General features: G+C 38.1%; 1 protein-coding gene across 1 annotated transcript; it reads right to left on the bottom strand.

Moving 5' to 3' along the window:
- Window positions 1–11,790: 11,790 nt before the first annotated feature.
- On the bottom strand, window positions 11,791–14,075 carry LOC137735389 (glyoxylate/hydroxypyruvate reductase HPR3). Its single transcript, XM_068474812.2, has 3 exons — window positions 13,061–14,075; window positions 12,123–12,665; window positions 11,791–11,976 (listed from the first exon to the last, which is right to left on the bottom strand). The coding sequence occupies exons 1-2, from the start codon at window positions 13,526–13,528 to the stop codon at window positions 12,141–12,143; spliced, it is 993 nt and encodes a 330-aa protein (XP_068330913.2). The 5' UTR covers window positions 13,529–14,075; the 3' UTR covers window positions 11,791–11,976; window positions 12,123–12,140.
- Between the last annotated feature and the right edge of the window lie 832 nt (window positions 14,076–14,907).

Below are 14,907 nucleotides of genomic sequence, written 5' to 3' on the forward strand. Positions count from 1 at the left end.
CCTAGTCATGGCATTTAGCTTCCGGTAATCGATACATACTCGCCATCCAGTCTGAATGCGTGTAGGTACGAGCTCATTCTCATCATTCTTGATAACAGTTACTCCGGACTTCTTGGGAACGACTTGAACTGGAGAGACCCAACGGCTATCGGAGATAGGGTAGATCACTCCACAATCCAAAAGCTTGATTATTTCCTTCTTCACCACTTCCATCATCGGAGGGTTGAGACGGCGTTGAGCCTCTCGGGATGGCTTAGTCCCCTCCTCAAGAAGTATACGGTGCATGCATGTGGTAGGGCTTATTCCTTTAATGTCGGCCAAAGTCCACCCTATGGCCGTTTTGTGCTCTTGCAGCACCCTCACAAGCTTCTCCTCCTCCATTGCCGTGGCCTTGCATTGGCCCAAATCCTTCATTTTTGCGCTCTATGGCCTTAGTGATGGTTGTTTCCAGGGCGTCCTCGTTCAATTCTTCAAGGTATACCTGCGCCAAAGAATCGATAACATCAATGGAAAAACAAGAATGGTCATCAACGGGATATCTCATAGTTTCAGAAATATTAAAATCAATCACTTCCCCATCGAATTCCATTGTCAAGGTGCCTTTGTATACATCAATCTTCGTTCGGGCCGTCTTCATGAATGGCCTACCAAGGAGAATCGGCAAAGATGTAGAATGGGCTGAATCCTCCATGTCTAGGACGTAGAAATCAGCCGGAAAAATTAAATGGTTCACCTGCACAAGCACATCTTCCAAAACTCCTTTTGGATACGCGTTAGAACGATCGGCCAATTGTATAATTACACCATCTTGTTTTAATTCACCCAAATTCATAGATGCATAAATAGAATAAGGCATGACATTTATGGATGCACCTAAATCAAGCATGGCATGTTCAAAACGATTATGTCCAATCACACAAGGAATCGTGAAACTACCGGGGTCTTTGCACTTGGTAGGCAGTTTACGTTGCAAAACAGCGGACACATTCTCGCTTACCTTCACTACCTCTTTGTTTACCCTTCTTCTCTTTGTATTGCATAGGTCCTTGAGGAATTTAGCATACTTTGGAACCTGTTTGATTGCATCGAGAAGCGGTATGTTCACTTGCACCTTCCGGAACGTTTCAAGAATGTCCTTCTCGCTTTCTTCCTTTTTTTCTTGCATGAACCTGCGAGGAAAAGGTACATTGGGCAGATTAGGACGTGAAGTACATGAATTTGAACTTAAATTACCTTATTTGGCCGAGTTAGGGTGATCTGCCTCAGGTTGTGTCGTCTCTTCATCTACTTTCTGGGCAGATTTGGGATTGTTTGGCTCGGTCCCAACTTCTTTTCCACCCCTTAGGGTGATGGCCTTGGCGGATTCGAATCCTCCCTTTGGATTGACTGTGGTTGAGCTAGGAAGCTTTCCTTGCTCTCTAATCTGTCCAAGGAACTCAGAAATCTGCCCTATTTGTTTCTTCATATCCGTCATCTCCTTCTCGTTATTTGCTATCCGGTTGTTTTGATTTTGCAACCCCTGCGAAATAGAGGTTAGTAATTGCATAGCTTGATCACTTTCCAAGGACGTACCTGAATGAGATGATGCCGAAGGTTGTTGGGGTTGTTGGGGTTGTTGGGGTGCATACGGCTTGGAATAAAAACCAGGGGGGTTTGGCCTAAATCCTCCTTGTTGGGCAGCTTGTTGTGGCTCCCTCCATTTGAAGTTTGGATGGTCCCTCCATCCGGCATTGTAAGTGTTCGAGTATGGGTTGTTTTGATTTTGTCCTTGGAAACCAATTGCATTGGCAGATTCCCACCCACCATTCTCGATTAGTTGAGGGCACTTGTCGGATGGATGCCCTTGAATTGAGCACACGCCACAAACTTGGTGTTCTTGTGCTTTTGGACCAATCACAACCTGAGAAACAAGAGAAGTAAGATTAGCAAGTTGTGATTGAATTTCAGAAATAGCACTCACCTCATTTACACTTTGTTGTCGTGGGGCTTCCCTTTGACCCACTCCTTCATATTGTTGAGCGTTGAGCGCTCGGTTGGCTATGAGAATCTTGGCATCCCTTGGTGTTTTGTCCACCAATGCTCCTCCCGCTGATGCATCAATCATTTGACGTTCGATAGGAAGGAGGCCCTCATAGAAATATTGAAGGAGAAGTTCCTCCTTCATTTGATGTTGGGGACATGAAGCTACAAGGCCCTTGAAGCGCTCATAATAAGCCGGGAATGTCTCACCATGATTCTGTTGAATACCACTAATTTTCTTCCGTAGGAGAATCACTCTCGAAGTAGGGAAGAATTTCTCCAAGAAAGCACGCTTCATACTCTCCCACGAAGTCACAGTTCCCGGGGCTAGTTCGTAGAGCCAATCTTTGGCCTTATCCATAAGTGAAAATGGAAAGGCCTTCATCTTCAGTATACTCCCATCCACATTGACAGGGGTCATGCTCGAACAAACCACCTCGAACTCCTTCAAGTGTTTGTTGGGGTCTTCCATAGACAAACCATGGAACTTCAGAATATGGTGTAACAAACTGGATTTGAGTTCAAATTCCTCAGTCTTCCCCTCTGCAGCCGTGGGGTATTGGATACAAAGAGGCAATGCATTATCCAAACCCGAGGCCGAAAGCTCCTTGATGGTTCTATTATCTGCTGCCATGGCTTGTTCTTCTTCAAAAATCTGATCCGTGGGCTTTTCTTCTACACCTACTTCGTCTTCTTCAAGCCCAGGTTGTGGTGGAGGTTGTGGTGGTTCTTGTTGACTCCTCGTTCTCCTCAAAGTGCGTTCAAAATCACCGTCAAAGTCGGAGATGTTCTCTATAATAGGCCGAGAGCTACGAGTCATACACAGTACCTAAAAAAAAAACAAGGAAACAAACAAACTAAGAATCTGAAATAAGAATGCACGAAAAACAAAAAAAAAAATATAAAAATAAAGACAAGGGACTAGCAAAGTTGCTAATCCCCGGCAACGGCGCCAAAATTTGATGCGAGATTTACTTGACACTCAAATTAAACCCTCGTTTGACAATTGTAGTAGAATGGATAAGTGAGGGATCGTTCTAGACCGGGGATTAGGAGGGCTTGCTAAAACCTTCTAAATTGACTTAAAAACATAAAAACTAAATTAAAATACTCTTAACAAGACTACTATGACTCAGAATGGCTTTGAAAAACTCAAATTGTCTAAAACAATCAAATTGACTCAAATAGAAGCTAGAACTTGATTTAGATGAATTTGCAAGTGTTTATGACTCCAAAAGCTTAAAGATACAAAAATAAAACAAATACGAATGATTAAGACTCAACGAAATATGGGGGAAATGTGTTTGGACGATATTAAATTAAAAAGACAGAATATAATTAAAGGCAAAATGTAAATATGAATGTGATGAAAATATGGATGATGGAATAGCCAAGGGGTTCTTCTCCACACATGTTACACTTGCATACAAAATTGATTCTCAGTTGGTCTTTCGATAAGTTGTGAAACTCAATGCTCCAAGTTAATTAGATCCGCTTAGATTAACTTTCAGATTTCCCTAAATTCGTTGGATTGAATGGAATACGCATTACAACCAAATTATTCTTAATCAAAGTCCCTAACTATGGAATACGCATGATAGAGACATTCAACAAAGATCATTAAGTTCAACGGAAATCATAAACATCGACGAGGCATTCGTTACTATGGAATACGCATGAAACTTATGCCAAGAATTCGTTTAACGCGATTGTTTATAAGCAACCTCCACTACTTGTGAATATAAGTTCATAACGATTAGGTGAAATTCACTTATATTCTAGCGTCATATTTATGCATGAAAATTAAGCTTGCAATCTCAATGAACATACATAAATAAGTTATCAATCAAACAGTTAAACGAATTGAATCCACAACTTATGAAATTCCAACCAAACGTAATCAATTCAAATTGCAAATATAAACATAGTTTCGAATCACCCCCTAGCTAAAGGGGGTTTAGTTCCTCATAACTTTGAAATCAAAGAAACAACTAAACATTCCAACAACTCAAACTTGAATTGTATGAACGTTTAGGCACTCTTATCTTCCATTCGTCATACGTACAAAACAAAGAGAATTAAATTATAACTTTGAAATCAAAGAAACACCCAAACATTCCAACAACTCAAACTTGAATTGTATGAACGTTTAGGCACTCTTCTCTTCCTCTTCGTTGTGGCACAAGGTCTAAGGAGATGTTAAGGGCTTTAGGTGTATGTGGAATGGAGTAGGGAGTGGTTAGAGATGGAAGAGTGAAGAGAAAATATGCAGAAAATGAAGTGGGACTCACGGCAATGGAATGGGTTTGTTGCTTGGTGTTTGTAACTGAAAATGTGTATGGAAGAGTGAATGAATTGTGGAAGAATGGATGCTTATTTATAGGTGAAATGGGGGAACATGGCAGCTAGGAGGGAATGTGGCTGCATGTTTGAATGATTAAAGGATGCATGTGGGTTGAAATGAAAGGGAAATGCATGTGCAAAGCTGGAAATGCATGTGAAGATGTTGGAAATGGAATGAAACTCACGGCAATAGTGTAATGGTGCTGAAAATGCATGTTTGTGCATGTGATTTGAAGTGATTATTGTTTGGAAATGAATGTGAAGGCATGTGAAAGCTGGAAATGCATGTGAAGATGTTGGAAATGGAATGAATCTCACGGCAATAGTGTAATGGTGCATGTGTTGGCTGTTTTGTTTGTTGGTTAAAGCTTGTGTTTGCATGTGAATGTTGTTTGTGTGAAGTGTGTGTGAATGCATGTGGATTAAAGAGTGAATGCATGTGTTGAATGATTTCTTGGTGAGGGAATGCATGTGCAAATGCATGTGGAATGTGGCTGAAAATGAAAGGAAGAGTGCATTGGAATGTGCACGGCAATAATGTGTGTTTGTGCATGTGGGTGAATGTGCATGTGTTTTAGGTTGTAATGTGTAGATAATTATGAGTATGATAAATGATAAGTGTATGATATGTTGAGTGATATGTTGAGTGGTAAGTGAATGATAAGATAAGTGATAAGTGAATGATATGTTGAGTGATAAATGAATGATATGTTGAGTGATAAGATAAGTGGTTATTGATATGTAGATGAATGAATGATATGATAAGTAATAAATGAATGATATGTGGTGATGATAAGTGGTGAATGAAGGAGTGGAATGTTGGAATGTTATGCACGACTAAGGATATAGGAAAGGTTTAAATATCCTAAAACTAAATGGAACAAGGTTCCAACACTTTGGTCTTCAATTAGGTTTTCAATTTCGTCCAACACTTTGGCTCCAAGCATAAGCTATCCATCCTTAGCCCAAAAGTGCTCCAAAAGTCTCCAAAATGCATCTTTTTGCTCCTTTAGCCCTTTCGGCCTACAAACACACGAAAATAGCTTAAAGTACTAAAATAACTAAAGAAACATAACGTAAATGCACGAGAACAAGCCATTTAAGTCGCATGAATATGCTCCTATCACTTAGGGTACTTTCCAAAACAATGATGAGGATTTGGTTTTTAATTGCATGACTATTAAAGAAAGTTACAAACATGGATGAAAGTTTGATTTACTCTTTGGTTTATGCTTAGTTATAGTTATAGTTTACGAATTCACATGTAATCACAAAGAAAAAAAATCAGTTTTTGTAACATGCTTGAAGGAAGGAACTCAAACTAACGCTACATCCCTGAGAGACTTGAGCCTAAAACATTCTTTGGAGAGTTATAAATCTGTGATTTCTTGTTTTCTAAAGTCCTTGCATGATCTGATCATTCTTTGCTTGGTTGCTACTTAGAATGCGTTTCATCATTATAGTTCCAAATACTAGAACTCATGCCCATTTCATTCAAAGCATGATATTGATTGCATAACATACAGTAAGATGAAGTTGTTAGTTAAACCAAAGCCAAAAAGCCTAACCCTTTTGCATATGTATTGTAGGATTAACCCTTTTGAGCCTTATTTAGCCTATTTTCTTTGATAACCACATTATCCTCACCTAGCCTAGATTAGGACTTTCCATACCCTTGTTCTTAAAGGATAGTGAAGCATGACTTAGAATGAATTCCTTTTGATCAACATATTGCAAAAAACAAGTGTGGGGGAATGTAAAAGGGCACGGCAAAGAAAGAAAACAAAGATAAAAAAATGAGAAAAGTTGTAAAATGATGTGATAAATAATAGCACTCAAATTAAACCCTCTTATTGACAATTGTAGTAAAGATGTAAGTAGGGATCGTTCTAGGCTGGGGATTAGGAAGGATTGCTAATCTAATAAAAACTGACTCAAAAATACAAAATATGCTTAAAAACACTTAAACAAACTCAAAGACTCTTAACTAAACTTATATGACTCAAAACAAACTCAAAAGACTCAAAACAACACAAAACAATCGAATAGACTCAAACTAGACTCTAGGACTTAATTTGGACGAAAATAGAATTCGTTTTGACTCAAAACACTTAAAAACACACAATAGGACAAATTTGACACAACAAAGTAAAGGGGATTGGGTTTTTGACGAATTTAAGGTAAAAACAAGTAACTAAAAGACTTAAACAAAGTTTGGACGAATTTGGGGAAAAACTATGGATGATTAGCTAGCTAGAGGATTCTTTTCCACACATGATACATTTGAACACAAATTGATTTTCAGTTGATTTCTCAATAAACCATGAACTTTAACACCCCAGATTAGCCGTGACATCACTAATTAACCTTCAAATTCTCCTTTAGTTATTGGATTGGATGACATCATTCGACAACCCAAAGCATTCTTCAAAAGTTCCCTACATGACATCATAATAGAGATACAATCAAAGATCATTACGTTCTATGAAAATCATAAGTATTGACAAAACATTCGTAACTATGACATCATGAAACTCATGCTAGGAATTTAACTTAACATGATTGTGATAACAATCTTAACTACTTGTGAATATGTGAAACTCCCTTATATTCTAGCGTCAAATTCAAGCATGCAAACTAAGTAGGCCTCCTTAATCAACATACAAGAATGAGTTCTCAATCAAACGGTTAAGTAAATTGCATTCACAATTTATGAAATCACAATTGGAATTAATCAATTCATATTGCAAATATAATCATGGTTTCAAAGTCTCCTCTAGCCAAAACAAAATTAGTTCCTCATGTTCACAATTAAACAAAGAAAAATTAAATTAAACATTGTAAACAAAGATTGAATACACCTAGAAACACTCCAACAATCCAAGCTTGAATGGCCAAAACGTCCAAGGCTTCTCCTCTCTTCTTTCTACTTCTTTACTGCGGCACAAGGGTGTTTGGGTATGAATTATGGTGATGGATGGATAGGTTGGATAGTGGTAGGGGGTGGATGATGGCTGAATGAATAGAGAGTGATGATTTATGAGTATGGATGTCTAGAATCTCTAATATGTGCGGCAGATTGTGTATATATAGAGGGAGAAAGGTTAAGGCATTAATTAATTAATTTGGGAAGGTTTTAAGACTCCAAATCCTCCAAGAAAAGCGTAACAAATCAGAATCATAAAGAGAGAAAAGGAAGGGAAGTTGCGGCATGGGCAGAAAATAGGAAATAGGAAAGGGAAATGTGATTCCTTGCACGACAAGGAAGGGAAAAAGGAAAGGGAAGTGCGGCAACCTTCTTTGGCTAGGATTAATGCTTCTAAAACTTATATTTAAGTGTCCCAAATCAATTAGGAACCCTCCTTGCAGCTGGGAATTAAGTAGGAAAATATTAGGATTGACTAAGTCAAAACAAGGAAGTTTGAATCATGTTTCCTTCCTTGTGATTGATTCCTGTTCTTCCAAGTGTTGAATCAAATGTGAGTTTAAGTGTCAATTTCATTACTTTGTTTCCTATTGCTTTAAGAACCTTTGTTTATCCTTTACCCTTCTATGTTAGCCAATACCTTAGCCTCATTACAACCCTCAACTTCTCTCTTGATGTTATGTGTTCAATATGTGGAGTTTGAAATTGGTATGAGCATATGGAATCCCTGGTTCTCATTCTATGTAGTAGCATTCCATTCATGAGATCATATACATGTCATTGTCATAATTCCAGAAAATGCTTTCTTTGTTATAACATATGTGAGTGCTAGTCTACATGTTTACATCAACCTTCTCACATATACTTAGTGTAGGGAGTGTAGTTAGAAAATCTGTGTGAAAATAGAGAGTATTCTAGTGAGGAATTGAGGGAATTCTCTAAGGCATGTTACTACATTCAAAACGTTGTTTTAATTGATTAAATGTGAACTAGTAAGTGGTAACTATGGTTAAGTGTTTGCTCAAGTGTAAATAGAGCTAAAAACTGTGGGAGTAGTGTTCTTTAATGTATCAAGTTCATTGGAAATCCCTGAGGTAAATGTTGGAAGGTCTAGATATTGTTTTGTTAGTTTTGGTTGTTTTGTTTTGCTCGAGGACTAGCAAAAGTTAAGTGTGGGGGAATTTGATATGAGTATATTTAGGCGACTTAGTTAACTTGTTTTCTTACATTTATGTTGTTAGTTCATAGTTATTTTAGTATTTTAAGCTATTTTCGTGTGTTTATAGGTCCATATGGCTAAAGTAGCAAGAAAGTGCATTTTGGAGCAAAATTTGACTTGGAATGGATAGCATATGCTTGGAGCAAAAGGAATGGACAAAATTGAAGACCTAAAGATGTTAGGATTCCTAATCAAAGAAGGATTCCTACTTGAAGTAGGAAAGTTAAGCCAAGGTTTTCTATTTTGGTTTGACCTTTCCTAATCCTAAAAGCCCTAAGTTCCAGCAACATTGAAGGTCTCTTACGCATTTTAGGACACAAACTAAACCTTCCTTGCACCATTCTAACCCTTGCCGTGGCTCACCTTACCCTTTCCTTTCCTTGCCATGCAAGGGGATAGCTTATTCCCTATTTTGTGTCCCAAGATCGCATTCCTTTTTAACCCTAGACAATGCCGCACCCTACATTCCTATTCTATTCTAAATCCTTGCCTAATTTCAGCCTTAAAACACATTCCCTTTCCTAATCTTCCTCGCTGCAAGTTCCTTTCCTTTTCCCTTTGGATTTTGACTTTAAGTCTCCTTTTCCTTGTGGATTTGGGGTCTAATTCTTTCCTAAGCCATTTAATAAAAGTTAAGATCCTTTCCCTTAAATAAAGAACCCTTTGCCACACCCATAGAGAAGGCTATTCATTCATATACACAATCAGCCATCCTTGGCTCTTACACCACTTATAGCTGCAGCTTACATTCATTCTCCACCATTCCCATACTTTCATACCTTCAACCACACATCCATACACCATTCCTCTACTTTGCTGCACTCCTTTACCAACCCAAATTCACTCCTAACCCAGAAACACATCCAAAATCATCCCTAAAACCTTTGTGCTGCAGCATAGCAAGGAAGAAGAAGAGAAGAAGAAGCCTTGGACGTTTTTGCATTCAAGTTGGATTGTTGGAACGTTTTTAGGTGTAATCTATCTTTTGTTTTCAATGTTTAATTCAAGTTTTCTTTGTTTTGTTGTGAACATGGGAGTCTAAACCTGTTTTAGCTAGGGGAAGGTTTGAAACCATGATTATGTTTGTGATATGAATTGATTAATTCCAGTTGTGATTTCATAAATTGTGAATGCAATTTACTTAACCGTTTGATTGAGAACTTATTCTTGTATGTTGATTAGGGAGGCCTACTTACTTTTTGCATGCTTGAATTTGGTGCTAGAATATAAGGGAGTTTCACATAATCGTTACAAACTTATATTCACAAGTAGTTAAGATTGTTTTCACAATCATGTTAAGTTAAATTCCTAGCATGAGTATCATGATGTCATAGTTACGAATGCTTTGTCAATACTTATGATTTTCATAGAATGTAATGATCTTTGATTGTATCTCTATTATGATGTCATGTAGGGAACTTTTGAAGAATGCTTTGGGTTGTCGAATGATGTCATCCAATCCAATAACTAAAGGAGAATCTGAGGGTTAATTAGTGAAGTCACGGTTAATCTGGGGTGTTGAGGTTCATGGTTTATTGAGAAAAGCAACTGGAAATCAATTTGTGTTCGAATGTATCATGTGTGGAAAAGAATCCTCTAGCTAGCTAATCATCCATAGTTTTTCCCCAAATTCGTCCAAACTTTATTTGAGCCTTTACATTACTTGTTTTACTTTAAATTCGTCCAAAAACCCAATCCCCTTTAATTTGTTGTGTCTAAATAGCTAGAATCTGTCCAAATTGTGTTTTTTAGTGTTTTGAGGCAAAACCAATTCTATTTTCGTCTAAATTAAGTCTTAGAGTCTAGTTTGAGTCTATTTGGTTGTTTTGTGTTGTTTTGAGTCTTTTCAATTTGTTTTGAGTTATATAAGTTTAGTTAAGAGTCTTTTAGTCTATTTAAGTGTTTTCAAGCCTAGTTTTGCATTCTTGAGTCAGTTTTCATTAAATTAGCAATCCCTCCTAATCACAGGCCTAGAACGATCCCTACTTACATCTTTAGTACAATTGTCAAGAAGAGGGTTTAATTTGAGTGCTATTATTGATCACATCATGTTTCTAGTCAAGCAGTTAAATAAAATTAGACTGACATCAGAGCTTAAGAAAGACAGTTCGAAGAAAACACCATGTCATGTGCTTCATTAACTGCGCGATGTCTTTTGATATTTGTTATCAAACATAAGACATGGATACATGATGCTTGTGAGACATGACATTTTTTTTTATTTCATAACGAGGGATAAAGAATGTCAAGTCTGGTGTGTGATGAACGGTCTGGGCCACAAAGCGATGAACTTCCGAGTGATGCACTGTTGTTAGTTTAGTGATAGCTTAATGGCAGTGCTCCTGGTTATGTACATTTTTTCTCACGAGATCACACATCCTATTTCCTTTATGAGGAGATAGACTAGAATAGATGTGAACTAAGTGTGTTGATTGAGACTATGCCGCACCCTATGTGGGTGAGTGGGAGATGTATGATTTATCTTATAGGATAAATAAATATCAAAGGATTTTCCACCCACATGAGGATATTAACCTCCTAATTATCTACGTGATAATTAGATGAAAATCAAGAGATATTCATTTTAGAATATACTTGGGATTTTCATGGGTTTTTCAGTCTTTGTACACTCTTTCCAACCACTAAGGAGGCTTCGGGGAAGAAAGAAAACACAAGAAACACAAGTTTTTCTACAATTCAAATATTCTAGTTAGGTCTTTAGAGCTATCACTTTCGGCTCTAGGTCTTGGGAGGCGAAAACCAAGGGGCAACTCGGCATACAGTAGCCAACCCGACGACTTGCGAGGTTCTAGAATTGCACGAAGGGTCAGAGCAGTTATTCGTGTTTGTAGGAGCGTGTTGAGATTCAAGTTTCTGCATAAAAGGTACACACGTCCTTTCAAATTTATTTATAGTCTTCCAACATTCCCAAAGTTACAATGCATAACAATTCTTTTTGAGCCAACAAATACAAAGGAAATATCAAATGAGCACCAAGATGACTAATTTTGAATAAATATCACAGAGCGGTTTCTGCACTCTGCTTTTCACCTGCGACACTTTTTTTTTTCTTCTTCTAGCCGTTATATTGAATAATTTGGAGGAAATCAATGAATAGAATCAAGGACGGGAGTGTTGGAGATGAAATGGGGAGCGCATAAATCACTCCCCTAATTATCGCTGAAAAGGATATAGATACGATTTCAATGTTTTATCATTATCTTGCAATTCTGGTACAACTTCAAGTAAAACATTTTCCTTTGAAACAGACATAAACCCAAGGTTTATATGAAGGCAAAGATGGTGACCTTAGAAGAATCCAACCTTACAATAATATTCATCATCATTGACAAGCAATTCCACACTATAATACAAGGCTCAAATATATAATTATCAGTAACGATCGCATCTCAGTTCTTCATCCTTGTCTTCTCTCACTGCCTCACTCATTGCATCAAATTTTTGTACCCTGCATTGATTCAGAAAAGTGCACAAAACTTACCAGAAGAAAAATTAAAACAGAAATTGCTAAAACTCCATCTCTGTCTTAAAGTGATTCGTTGGCACTGCAGGAAACAAACCAAAACACGATTTTAAAACTACGGAAACACTAACCTGCAGATTGGAAACCGGTTATTTATCCAAAGCTGGAGAAAGCAACGGTCTGTTTGAGAAGAATGCTGCTAAATTCCCAGCTACAAGTTCACACAAATCCATGAAATATTCTGGTGTGCAAGGACCATTATGCGGTGAGAGCACAACATTATCCAATGGAAAGAGCTCTTTAGGAACTTGAGGCTCGTTCTCAAACACATCCAAACCAGCACCCCCAATTTCTCCCTTCACCAAACACTGCACCATTTCCTTCTCATCGATAATAGCTCCCCGTCCTACATTCACAATTATTCCATCTCTTCCCAATGCAAGCAAGACTTTGTTGTTGATCAAGTGGTGGGTTTCAGCAGTCAATGCACAACAAATGATAAGTGCATCACTATTGAATGCAAGTTCGCAAATACTTGAATAGAAAGGGTATGGAACAAATGGTTTCTCCTTCCTTGAGTTGTACAAGATACTGCAGCCAAAGGCCTCAAGTTTTTTAGCAACTTCTAAGCCAATGTTTCCCAGTCCAACAATCCCGACTCTCTTTCCTCCTATCTGACATTCCCAATCACCAAAATACCTTTAATTTCTCTACAGAAAGAAGATTTCATTCATTTCACTGTTCAATTATCCATAAAAAAAAAACTTTAAATTATTAACTGGTAAACAACTAGAAACACTTCACTTCATTTTGTCTCCCAACTGACAAACAAAACCAATATTATTAAAGAAACAAAACAAAATAAGATTAAGGCATGTAAGTATACAAATTCAGCTTAGAAGTAGCTAGAAATGTAGACATGGAAGTAGCTATGTTGGCTAGGATAGTATGCAGCACTACCCGTGTCTGCAATCAAGTTCAAATCAGTTTTCCACTAATCTAGATTAATTTAGAACATCGCTCAAATATTAAAAGAGAAATGAAGTAGCTAGAAATTAAGGGTGATCACCTTAGAAACGAGAGAAAACTCTCCTCTGCTAGCCCAAAGCCGATCTCTAACATACCGATCCCCGGCAGAAATTTTCCTCATTACATCAAGAAACAACCCCACAGCCAGATCAGCAACATCGTGAGTATGGACTTTAGGGGCACTGGCAACGACAACCCCCCGCTCTCGACACTTCGGCAGGTCAACGTGGTCGAGACCTGCACTGGTGGTGACAATGACCTTCAAGGAGGGCAGCATTCCGAGGATGTTGGCAGTTATCGGAGGCCCAATACTGGAGGACAGCAAGGCCTGGACTGAGCCTGCATGTCCGGCCAGGAACTGGTCCTGGGGAAGTGGGGAGTCCCAAGCTTTGAGGAAGTTGAACTTGTGGGAGTAGTTGGACTCCAACATAGTCCAGCATCCCGGTTGCCGAAGTACCAGGACTTGTGGGAGTTGACTTTCAGTGTGGTTATCATTGTCCTGTGCCATTGGATTGGATTGGACTGGACTGGATTCTTGAGAGTTTGAGGAGTGATGAGTGCTTTGAGATTGAGAGAGGCTTCACTGAAGTTCACTCTCTCTCTCTCTCTCTCGCACTAAACACCCGTCGCCCTTATTCTCCCCTCAGTTTACAACATCTCACCCTTCCACCCATTTATGTCCTGCACTTATGTATACTTGCTGGCCTGAGCTTTGGTTTTGGGTTTGAAGGCCAGAGAGATCGAGGAGAGATATGGAAAAGCTTGATGAGATAAGAGTGAGGCAGAGACCATTAAGGCAGCTCTGGAAGAATGAGAGAGAGAGAGGTGGAAATGGTTTTGAGTTCTGGTATGAGTGATGATGGTGGAGGGATAAAGGCTGCGCTAGGGTTTGTTTTGGGGATCTGCGTTTCGATTTGGATTTGAGGCATCGGAGTGATAGCAAGGGTTTCGAGTTCTGTGCAATAAAGGATGAGTAAATGGGAGAGAGAGAGAGAGAGAGAGCAGAAAGCTCTCAATGATTCGACAGAAAAGGAAATCGGCGTAGCTTTTAGGTTGAAAATGAGGGAAGCTGCTTAATCCGTATATAAAACTGTTGTCGTTAATGTTGGTCAGCGCCTCTCTCTGCTCACAGGTCGTCTCCTTCTTTTTTGTTCATTTTTTTTTTTTTTTTTATCTCTTACATTTTTTTAGAAAAATCCCAAGCCCAACCCAAAAGAAACAAACCGACTAAATTACAGTCCATGCCCCTCAACTATAACCGTTAATAAACGGACACGTTAACCACTACACGACAAAAAATCATAAAAACGAACCGGTTTCCCTTATTCAATGCCGTGAACTGACGGTTTCATCTTCCCCAAACCTATCAGTTGAAACACTATCACGCAAAAGATACTTTCCTAGAAAAAAACCCTAAAATCTCCATAGATTCCGACACTTTCAAGCCGGATTTTCAGTAAGTGATACACATGTTTAGCTGGATTTCCAAAAGATTAGTGTTTCAAAGGTTTTTCTACTACTCAAAATAGTTGTTTTGCATGATTATATTTCGAACTTTGTAAAAAAATGAATGCATTATCAAAGTTTTGGATGCATTATCAAGTGTTTTTGCACTTGTTTTTGCAAAACACACTTTCAGAAAAATTTAAAAAACGCATGCATTATCAAGTGTTTTTTGCACTTGATTTTACAAAAAATTCAGTGTTCTAGTTTGAGAAAAAACAATTTCAGTGTTTTAGATGTTTTAGTTTCGCTTTTTAAGTTTATATGTATACTAATTCTTCAACAACATCTGGAAAAAAAAAAATGAATATGCGTCTAAATATTGTGAGTAAAAGCATTAATCGTCTAGCTTGATATTGTACTTTGTACTGATGCTGCACTTCG

Source organism: Pyrus communis, chromosome 7 (genome assembly GCF_041283825.1).
Source record: "Pyrus communis isolate YQ-2024b chromosome 7, ASM4128382v1, whole genome shotgun sequence".
NCBI classification, from domain to species: Eukaryota; Viridiplantae; Streptophyta; class Magnoliopsida; order Rosales; family Rosaceae; genus Pyrus; species Pyrus communis.

Bases quoted from the DNA above. Each gene is read 5' to 3' on its own strand.
- LOC137735389 (XM_068474812.2), bottom strand. From the start codon at position 13,528: ATGGCACAGGACAATGATAACCACACTGAAAGTCAACTCCCACAAGTC. The intron at 12,666-13,060 runs GTGATCACCCTT...TGGGAATGTCAG, and splicing joins AGTTTTCTCTCGTTTCTAAG to ATAGGAGGAAAGAGAGTCGG.